This window comes from Corvus hawaiiensis, chromosome 6 (assembly GCF_020740725.1).
Source record: "Corvus hawaiiensis isolate bCorHaw1 chromosome 6, bCorHaw1.pri.cur, whole genome shotgun sequence".
NCBI classification, from domain to species: Eukaryota; Metazoa; Chordata; class Aves; order Passeriformes; family Corvidae; genus Corvus; species Corvus hawaiiensis.
Genome location: NC_063218.1, coordinates 64,049,558 through 64,060,407, shown reverse-complemented (window position 1 = coordinate 64,060,407; position 10,850 = coordinate 64,049,558). Strand labels below are relative to the sequence as shown.

At 46.9% G+C, this 10,850-nt stretch overlaps 1 protein-coding gene across 2 annotated transcripts; it reads left to right on the top strand.

The window, feature by feature from the left end:
* The first annotated feature begins 3,279 nt into the window (after window positions 1–3,279).
* On the top strand, window positions 3,280–10,591 carry LMO2 (LIM domain only 2). 2 transcript variants are annotated; one of them, XM_048308140.1, is made up of 4 exons: window positions 3,280–3,331; window positions 3,734–3,911; window positions 6,545–6,760; window positions 9,616–10,591. In XM_048308140.1, exons 1-4 carry the CDS (start codon window positions 3,295–3,297, stop codon window positions 9,833–9,835), a joined length of 651 nt encoding a protein of 216 aa, XP_048164097.1. In that variant the 5' UTR covers window positions 3,280–3,294; the 3' UTR covers window positions 9,836–10,591. The 2 variants fall into 2 exon arrangements, with proteins under 2 accessions (XP_048164097.1, XP_048164098.1); XM_048308141.1 differs by lacking the exon at window positions 3,280–3,331 and adding an exon at window positions 3,446–3,636.
* The last annotated feature ends 259 nt before the right edge of the window (window positions 10,592–10,850 follow it).

The window sequence follows — 10,850 nt, the reverse complement described above, 5'->3', positions numbered from 1 at the left end:
TCATAAACTGCATTTTTAGGCAACCAGCATTACTGGCTATTGAGGGCAGCAAAGTTAATCTTACTGAGCACAGACTTCTCTAAATGAGGGTGACCTGAAATAGCTCAATAGTATCCATAAGCTATAGGGGGGGATAAAGCTGGGATATACCAAAGGAATAAAGGTAGGAACAACCTGAGGCTGGGTGGTGACGACGATACTGTGGCCTTCCAAAACCAAGCTGAAAATAGTCCCTGAGTGCAAGAGAGGATGTTTCTTTGGAAACAGGCACATTGAGCTGTTTGTTTAGATTACACCACTCATAGAAATGATGTGGCTTTACATTAAATTCCTGTTGAGAAACATCTAGAAAAGTCCAGCTGACTTATTCATGGCCCATTATTCCAAGCCCTGAATGCCAAATGGAGTCTCTAACAGCAGATTTGACCTCAGCCATGCTCCAATAATTAGTCTATAGTGTGATGTTTATTAATAAAAGTTAATTGAAACCAAAACTCATCCCTCAGGATTTTCAATCAATGAACACAGACACACAAAGCCACACTAAAGAGCACTGGAAAATCCAGCTTCACAGAGAAAGAAACAATGGAAAGAAAAGCCCTCACTAAAAATAGTGCTGGTCTTTTTGTGCCTGGGCAGGAAATGGCGGCACCACTAATTCCAGCGCTGAATAACGCTTTGTCTTTGGGAACGTTATTCAGCAGGAGGCAAAAGTAAATCAACAGCCAATTCTGCTGAGGAAAGTAAACATTTGCAGATGGGAAAATTGAGGCAAAGAGGTATTAAGGGACTTGCTCAAGGTGAAGAAAAAGAAGTCCTTCTTGATTACTGGTCATCTCTTCTGGTGGGACAAAAAGCCCTCAGCTGGAAAGGCCAAATTTCACTGTCCAGAGCAAGAGTTTATTATACGTAAACCCAATGAATGAAAATGGAATTGTCCCAAGAAGGTGTATGGATTTGTTCCTCAGAGGTATTTGAAGATGCAGCTCTTGGTCAGCATTCTGAGGACCTTCTTGCTGAGCTTTTTGCTGCAAATCCAGCTTTTTTCCCACTTTTCTTTGCTCACGACTTTGCCTGGCATCTCTCCTTCACAGGACCGAGAGAAAACAAGAAATAATCTCACAGTTTTAATTACCATTACTTTCGATGAGGAGACAGATGGTGCTTGCAGGCCCATGGAGTGATCCCAGCACTATCACGAGTTCTGTGCTTAAAGATCTGACTTCAGCGAGGAAAGTTTGTTCTGGATCTGACTGAAAAAATGAAACCCATGCAAATTGTCCTCTTCAGCTTCTACACTGCACATTGCTCCACTGCTTTTATGGGGAAAAACTCTCTGCAGGTGAATGGATTGACCTGGCAAAGCAGAGAATGATCCTGGTCTGTCCATCAGTGCACGAGTTCAACTATGAATATGAGAAACATCTCATTATCTGCCAGACCTGAGGTGGTCTGAGCAAACCAAGGAATTGCAAAACCTTAAAAATGGTTTTTCCCAATAACCTCTGACCACTGTGTATTGTAAGTCCTCATTTTGATGTTGTTTTTCTAAGGAATTAAGTAATTCCTTATGTACCAATGTTGATGCTTTTGTCCCTCACCAAAACTTTTGAACTCTTTTAGATACACAAAGGGACAGAGGTCTTAAATATATTAATTTCCTGTGAATTTTGGGAAAATAAATAGAAGTGGGGCAGCAGGCCAGTGCATCTGCAGTGTGTGCACAACTTCTGAGACCAGAACATTTACTGGCATTATGGAATTGCTCACATTATTCCATCAGGAGTTTATCAGAATATGAGTACCCCAATCATCAGGGAAATTTTTGCCTTTTATATTTTAAGAGTTTGTATTTTATTAAACCTCGAGACACAGGAGAAACCAAGCTCATAGAAATGTCTTGGGTTTTTTAAAACATGTTTGATGTTCTTCTGCATGTTTTTGAGCCACCTTTAATTCAATTTCTGATTCTTTTTTTAACCAAGCGAAGTTCCTGGCAGATTTTTTTTTTTTTTTTTTTTTTTTTTTTTTTTTTTTTTTTTGTGGAGTCTTGCAATAGTTTAGTTATTCAGTCTTCTGGCAAGCTTTACATTTATTTTACTTTGCTGATCACAGGGTAAACACACCAGAAATTAAATAGTCATCATATAATTCAGTCCTGTCTGTGAAAACCTAACAAAAGAGCCTTTTCCTTCAACAGAAATGAGAGTGACTGTCCTGCTGTAATAGCTTAAAATACATTGGAGATAATGTGTTTAAAGAATAAGAAAGATGTGTTCTAATGACCAGTGATAGCTCTAAAGTATTTCAAGAGCTTGGTTCAAAGCCCCTTGAAAGGAATAACAGTCCTTCTGCTGACACTACTAATCTTTGGATCGGGCTCATTAATGTATTGCAGATATTATATCCCCAGCTGCCAAAAAGCTGGAAAAAAAGGAGAATGTAGTCATAAAAATAGACATCAAATACATTTCTCTTCTGGGAATTAATATAGACGCGAAATATTGCTACTACTGCTCTCCGGGGCTTTATTACAGATATTTCTTTGCTGTTTTTAAAGGAATTAACAGGGCAAGCAGTTCATCTCATCCAGAACTCTGCCTCCAGCAAGGGCCAGTGTCTAACGCCACAGAGACTGGCAAAGGCTCTGGTTGCTGCAATAGTTTTCACTCCGGCGCTGTAAATCAGTCCTTTCCGGGATGTGCTGTGCCGATGGAGGGGAGGAAGGGCGGGAGGGAAAACAGACATATTCAGGCAAGACTTTCCCCATCTTTAGCCTCTCTTGGATTAATTACAGATCGATACTTGGTACTCGCCGGCTTTTATAGCTCATTAGCATCACACGGTGTCAGGGTGTAAATTTGTTACACAGCTTGCCAAGAACCGGGGGGTGTCTGGAAGCAAATGCTCGCTCGGGGCTATAAATGAGACACAACTGAGCTGACCGGTTTGAACTCTGGGCGGACAAATAATGCTTGGGATCCTTACCTGTGGCTCTCCAAGTGCCGTACAAACCCATGTGTGCGTGTGGGCATGTGCGTGCTCATGTCAGAGAGGGAGAGGGCGAGGAGAGGGATGGTGAGTGCGGCTCCTGTGTGCAGTTGAGAAGGCGGCACAATCCGGAACCAGGCGCTTATTTTTTTTCAGCCCTTGGGATCATTCTCAGGTCGCCCACCTGCCTGCCCACAGAGACAGCGTTAGTAAGGAATTAATAACGTGAGAACGCCTCGGCAGCCCCCAGCCCTGGCTCTGGGGAGCCCCGCTCTGTCTCTTTAAGGAACCCAGCGAGTCGTGATGCTGCTGTTTGTATTGCCGAATCCCCAGGAGTGCAGTTAAGAAACGGGCAGCTGTCTCTTTAAGTGTGATTTCCTTCTATTGTATTTGAATCGTGATCAGGAAAAAGGAAATGAAACCAGAGAGCCGGGGCTGAGCCACGGAGTAATAATAATCCCGGGGATGCGGCTGCCGCCGCTCGCAGCGCTGCCGCCCGGGCGCGGAGCGTGTGCGGAGCTGCCCGCGCAGAGCCGCTGAGCGCCGGGCGCGGAGCCGCGGTGGCGGCCGCGGCCGCCGCCCCCCGCCCGCCGCGGGAGCGGCCCCGCCGGCCGGGGCGCGGGGGGAGCGCGGCGGGGATGGGAGGTCAGCGCCGGGGGGGCCGTGCGGGGCCGGGGGGGGCCGTGCGGGGCCGGAGCGCAGCCCCAGCCCCTGTGTCTCTCTCTCTGTCTCGGTGCTGCAGGAGGAAATCCTGTGAATGTCATCGCGGGGCGGCGGGGCAGCGCGGCTGGCGACAAGGCTCCGCGAGCAGACAGCCTCTGCGGGGGCGGCGGGGGCAGAGCCCACCACCGGCACGCCACAAAGGAACCGGCCCTGCCAATGTCATCGGCCATCGAGAGGAAAAGCCTCGATCCTTCCGAGTAAGTGCGCGCTTTTTCTCCGCGGTGACCCCGCTCGCCATCGTCCCCGCTCGCCTCCCGGTGCCACCCGTCCCCCCCCGACGGAGCCGCCGCCGGCATTGTGTGCCCGGCAGCCCCGGAGGGCTTCGGCGGCAGCCCCCGCCGCTCCGAGCCCCCTTCCGTCGCACCGGGGACACCTGGCTGCCCCGGCCCCGCGGGGCTGACCGTGTGGGGGAGCTTGGGGAGAACCCCCCAAGTTGTGGGAAGGAGCAGCCGGGAGCAGAGAGGCGCAATTACCCCCGGGCAGGGCATCTCCCACTCGCTCATCCCACCGCGGGGTGGTGGGAATGCTCGGCGAGAGAGAGAGCATCCCGCTTCCCAAGCTTGAAGGTTTTCCATCCCGAGGGACCCTCTGTACCCCATCCCCGATCTGCCCAACTCGCTGCAGCCGATCAGTGAAAGGTCAGGGCTGTTGTCTGCGGGTGCCCAACTTCCACGTTTTCATAATGCAACTTCCAAGAGCTCGCAGAAAGCTTTGGTGGGGGCTGGGTGTTCTGCTAAGGGCATGTAGACCGACTTGATGGACGGGGTGTAGAAGATGAGAATTTCCCTCCCTGGATTTCCCACTCAGGGAAGGGACCGGCTCCCGTGCCCAGATCCAGGCTCTCTCCCGGGCTGTGCTCCCGCTGTCCCGCTGGCTGTGCTGCACACCCAGGGATGGTAGCTCAGCACGGAGCCAGGGTCACTTCAGCCCCGTACGTGCTAATTAACTGCACTTAGGCTTGTCTGGGATGGCGATAAGAGAGAAGAAAAAAGAAATAAATTATAAAATCTCCGTTTCCAGATAACGCTTAAAACATCGCTCTCAGTAAATTGAGTCATTCGTGGTTTGTTTCCTGTGAGATACTAAAAATGCCATCGCTTGGAGCCCGGAGCGAGCACATGGGAACTGCTGCTTTTGGGCATTAAATCACTTCATTCCATGATGTTTTACATGGTACATTTTCTTTTATGCTGTTTTTTAAGAAACGCTAATCCCAGCTCCTAATGATGTCCAGCTTTCAACTACAAAGTTTTTTTAAATCTTTATTTATTTACCTGCCGTGTGTTCTGGTGGCTTAAGTGCTGGCTTAGAAATCCACAGACATCAAAAGCCTAATGCATAAACCAGGAATGCTGATCTGCATAAACATCCGTCGGGCTGTTCCGGAGCTTAGGGCTCTCAGAGAAACCTGGCTTGGGATTCCCAAACACCCCTCAGATGAAATATTTTGGGGTACGCTCCAGAGTTTCAAATAACGGATAATAAAGGATAATGATGTGTGCTTCCTTCAACTGCAAAGCTCTCAGAAGTTGTCAGCGTGGAGCCCACGTGTTAGGAAAGGGAGTACGCGGCCCAAAAGGATAAATTTGGAAAAAGTAGGGCCTAATCATAAGTTCCCCGTGATTTTAATGAAAACTCACAGGATGGAGAGCTGGCAGGACAGGGGTGTTACGACATAACTTGCAGGGCCCAGCAGTTTAAACTTAGAAGGGAGAAACCAGAGCAGAATATAACCAGATAATATCTCAGGGCTCAGCTTGCCTAAATAAAAACTGCAGGATCACTTTCTCAGCCCAGAAGTTCTTGACCAGAGGTCGTTCCTCCCTGCTGAAGAAGGTAATTTTTGCCCAGAAAACTGCTGATCCAGTAAATAAGCAGGAGTAATACAATTTTTTTCCTGTTGCCTGCTGGAAACTGGGAGCAGAGCTTCTTCATCAGTGTAGGTCTCCTCTGCCCCCACCAGCCCAGGGGAGGACAGACCAATGACAGAAGCAAATTGCTTGGGGACTCTGTGCTGGAGCACTGATCCAATAATATGAAAAAATTTGGGGTCCACTCTACTAGCCACAGGTTTGAAATGAAATGAAGCAAGTACTTAAGGGATGGATCCAGTAGATTTTTTTGATTGACTTCTCTGGGGTTTGGGTGAAGCCCAATACATTGCAAAACTGGGTTCAGGCACCATTCTTTTAATTGTTTGCTGTTCTTTTTTTTTTTTTTTTTTTTGGTAAAAAAAGACACATTACCCCAAAAGACACAGAAGTCCTTAAGAGCATAGCTTTGAAGAAAATTCTCACTTCTTTTATTAGAATTATCCTAGATCTCCAAGCTTTTTAGAAAAAGGAGCAACATAAGGTGCATAGAGTCAGTGCTAATATCACAATAAAGATTTGTGCCTCCTTTCACTCATGGATGTGTAAATCCCAGATAATTGAGGGATGTTGGCATAGACCCATCCCAGGGGATTCATGTCCTTGGCTAAGGGAAAAAAGAAATCCTGCAGCAACATGAGGTAAAATTTTGGCTTTATTAAAACCAGCAGCGAAACTTAAACCAGTCGGGCAACAGAATCAACTGTTGTATTTATTCATTTCGTGCTGTTCTGAGAAGTGACGCCCTCAAACTTCGTCTCCAAATTTCCGTTTCCCAACGGAAAGTGTGAAATCCCTTGGGTGCCTTTCTTAGTCCTGGTGCAAATGAGCAAAAACAAGGACACAATCCCTGTCCTAACGTGTCCGACCTTGCGATTTGTTTTGCTTTTCCTTCTCCTTCCTGCGCGGACGCTCTTGGAGTGGCTTTCCCTCGCCCAGCGGTTGTCTCATTCCCGCAGGGAGCCGGTGGATGAGGTGCTGCAGATCCCCCCGTCGCTGCTGACATGCGGGGGGTGCCAGCAGAACATCGGGGACCGCTATTTCCTGAAGGCCATCGACCAGTACTGGCACGAGGACTGCCTCAGCTGCGACCTGTGCGGCTGCCGGCTCGGCGAGGTGGGCAGGCGCCTCTACTACAAACTGGGCAGGAAGCTCTGCAGGAGGGACTATCTCAGGTAGGCATCCCCCTCCTCACACCCCCGCCCCCCTCCTTCCCATCGTTTACTGACTACAGCTAGGACTAAGGAATTCATTTGGAATGGCTCTCAAAGCCTGGCAGCAGTCACGGGTGTAACAGCATCTGCAAGCTCAGGTTTGCAGTATGGGCTCCTGTCGTGGAATCCCTGAATTGTTTGGGTTGGAAAGGGACCTTACAGCTCCTCTTGTTTCAGCCCCCCTGCAACAGGCAGGGACACCTTCCACTATTGGGAATTGGTTGCTCCAATTCCCCTCCAACCTGGCCTTCCAGGGATGGGGCATCTGCAGCTTCTCTGGGCAACCTGTGCCAGGGCCTCACCTCAGGGAAGAATTCCTTCCCAATATCCCAACTAAACACCCCCTCTGTCACTTTAAAGCCATTCCCCCTCGTCCTGTCCCTCCATTTCTTGTCCAAAGTCTCTCTCCAGCTCTCCTGGAACCCCTTTAGGTACTGGAAGGGGCTCTAAGGTCTCCCCGGAGCCTTCTCCAGGGTGCACAGCCCCACCTTCCTCAGCCCATCCTTGTATTTTTGGGATTCATATGCAGATGCTTTATAGTATTGCTGGGATTCTTCTGTAAGTGATGGATAAAACTAGAGATTATCTGTGCTGGTTAGATAAACAACTTAGAGTTGTTTATAGCTAAATCTTTAAAAAATTGGGGGGAAAAAAAGCATTTTTAATGGAAATGAAAGCAGTGCTAACATGTTGTGGACAAAGCAGAATTATTTGATAATGTGAAGGATATCAAAAGAACTCCTGGGACTCAGAGTTGTTGGCATCTGTCGTTCTGCACAGACCTAACCCCATAGCTCCAGGTGAACCATGCAGGGTCAGTGTGGCATTCTGGCAAGCAGAAACTGGGAAAAGGGGCTGAATTCCAGCAGTCTCCCACTGAGCTGGCAATGAACTGGTTCCCCTGAATGGTTTTAAGGAGTTCTGTGCTTCTCCCAGCATTGCCATGGAGCTGAAAGGTGTTTAAACCCAGGTTAAGAGGTGAAAGATCATTTGGGTTTTTAGCATTCTTAAGCCTGGTGCTGAATAAGCAAGAATTTGCACATTTTGCAGAACCAGATCCTACAAATACACTTGTTATGGGTGTTTTCATCAGTAACGCTCTGCCTGCCTGTTTTGCCAAAGTTTGTAAGTAAGGGACTAATTGGGGACTAAGATATTTCACAAAAACTGATAACAAAGGATCTTTACATTCCTGGTTAAAATGTATTGATCTTTGCTGTGCTGGTTGTGTTCCATTTCTTCTCATGGATCCCTAATGTATCAGGGAGGTTTGTGGAACAGAATAATGATATTTGGTATTTTTCCAGCCTTTTTACTGAAGGCTAACTTACCTGCCAATAAAAACTAAACCAAAATCTCAGTGGACTTCCTAATTATGCTGTCCCTGAACTTTGCTGATGGGAATTTTGCTGAGCAGAAATTAAGAACTGAGTTCTGCTAATGGGACCACTTGTAAATCCAGCAACGATCCGGTGTTAATTACACTTCCCAGATACTTTTCATCTTAAAATGGAAGCAACAGGAAATATGGCAATACAGTTAATGCATTTTCTTCCAGTGAAATCCAACGGTTTTATTTATTTAATAATGCAACAGATAATATCTTCCCTCATTAATGAAAAATTTGGCAACCATTGTGTAACCTTAGCATTACTTTCCCTGGGCAGAAGTAAACACTGACATCTCCTGGTAGACAAAAGGAATTATGTCCTTTCTCCTTGAAGGTCTCTTAATTTACCAGACATCCTTTTTCCAGTTCAGAAGATGATGTAAATCAGGCCCAGCACGTGCAGGAGACATGTGGGAGGTGGAAAAACTCTTTCTAGAATTAGTATGGAAGTTCAGAAGTCAAACTCAATGGGTGTATACACTGAACACATCACCTGTAGCATTCCTCCCTTTTAAGAAAAAAATACCAATATATTCATGCTTCTTTATTACTGACTTGACTTAAACTCTGCAGAGCATTCATTAGAGGCTCCTTTTCATGGACAGTATCATGAGGCCCTCAGGAGGGTTTCTCCATGTGGATTAAAGAGCAGTCCACATTATAAAACTGTTTGGGCTAGCATAGGTATCTAGGAGGTCTTAGAATGTGTCCTTCTGAAACCCATCAGGAGCGGCTTCATGGATCAGGAATGCCTTCATGGATATAGAAATGATTGAAGGCATTTCCAGTGTGGAGGCACAGACAAAAGGCAGGAGAGCCTTAGACCATGACTTGTCTCAACTCCTTCCCGTAAACTACAGAGCAACAGCTTAAGAAAGGCAAAAATGATCAACAAAAGGTAATTTCTGTTGATCACAGAAGTGGAAGTGTTAGTATGGCACAACTTCAGGCAGTGCTCTGGGGAACCTTTGCTCCTCCAGTTCAGGATAAGGTCACTGATCAGAGAAGTCAATTATATTGATAGATTTGAGTAGATTTAGATTGGATATTAAGGAAGAAATCTTTCCCTGTGAGGATGGTGAGGCCCTGGCACAGGTTGCCCAGAGAAGCTGTGGCTGCCCTATTCCTGGAAATGTTCAAGGCCAGGTTGGATGGGGCTTGCAACCACCTGGGATGGTGGAAGGCGTCCCTGCCCGTGGCAGGGGGTGGAACTGGATGGACTTTAAATTTCCCTCCAACCCATTCTGTGATTTTATCCAAGGTGAAGACCTTGGATTTTCTGTTTCAATTTTGGTTGTTGCAAAGTTTCCAGTTCTGCTTGGCAGCTTTCCATGTGAACTCCCTCTAACTCAGCACTGGTCCTAATGGATCAAGGATGCTGTGCTCTCGTTTTGATTCGGTTTTCCCTCTCTGCCTGTCGTTCCAGGCTCTTTGGCCAGGACGGGCTGTGCGCCTCCTGTGAGAAGCGGATCCGAGCCTACGAGATGACCATGCGGGTGAAGGACAAGGTGTATCACCTTGAGTGCTTCAAGTGCGCCGCCTGCCAGAAGCACTTCTGTGTGGGGGACAGGTACCTCCTCATCAACTCGGACATAGTGTGCGAGCAGGACATCTACGAGTGGACTAAGATCAACGGCATGATCTAGCGTGGACGTGCCTGGCGGTCTGTGACAGACACCTCCCGGGCCCAGCTGCACCGAGGACGTCATCCCTTGAGCTGTGGGCTTTGGAACAGGGGGGAAACACCACGCAGTCGGCCCTTGGCAGGCAGTGCTCCGTAGAATGTAAACTACACCCAGGTGAAGGAGGGAGAGCAAAGCAATAGTAGCTAGACTGACTTGTGTTCACAGTACGGACAGTAACTGACATCAGCTGGCAGTCGGGGACAGACACAGCACCATAACCCATCCTCCCAACTGGAACAGAGTAGGGACTTCTGTAAAGAGATGTTATGACGTTGTCACCTGCAGACTAGGATTGTGCAATTCGGTTTTCTTTTTGTCTTGTTTTAATTACTGGGCTTAGATGACAAGCTCCCACAGTAGGCGTGACGAGGAATGCTGGAAGGAAAGAGCCATCCCTCACGTGGTCATTCCATATGGCCTCACGCTTTGGGTGGGAGAGGAAGCAGCAGAAGGGTGGGGGTTATTTTTGCATGGAATTTTTCTTTTTCCTTTGAGAATGAACAGTGCATCCTCTAGTCCCAAACTCTTCTTTTAAAAACTCTGCTGAATAGTTGTTTTCGGGCACTGCTGTCTCAAGATGAGATGTTCCCCAGATCATTTATATACAAATATAAATCTAAAGAGTTGTTCAACTATTTTATTAACTTAGATTATATCAATAAAATATTTGTTGTGTGTAGTAAGACTCTGCAGCTTTAATAAAAATAATGAAAGATTTGACTGTTGTTCTTTCTCTTTTTTTTTGAGTTGTGCTGGGTTTTTTGTATTATTAATTTTACTTTTTTTGTCTACACCTGGATCCACTTCAGGTTGTTTCAAAGCACAAATGTGAGAACACTGAGGGCTCAGTAAATCCTGTGCTCTTCACGCTAAGAAATTAGATTGTGCTGTAGGACAAATTAGTGTTGTGTGACACTAAGGCTCCTTGGTGTTTATAAGAATGTTTTGAGGCTGGTTCTGGATGTTTTGCAACAGA

Bases quoted from the DNA above. Each gene is read 5' to 3' on its own strand.
- LMO2 (XM_048308140.1), top strand. From the start codon at position 3,295: ATGCTGCTGTTTGTATTGCCGAATCCCCAGGAGTGCA. The intron at 3,332-3,733 runs GTTAAGAAACGG...TCGGTGCTGCAG, and splicing joins GCCGAATCCCCAGGAGTGCA to GAGGAAATCCTGTGAATGTC. The intron at 3,912-6,544 runs GTAAGTGCGCGC...TCATTCCCGCAG, and splicing joins AAAAGCCTCGATCCTTCCGA to GGAGCCGGTGGATGAGGTGC.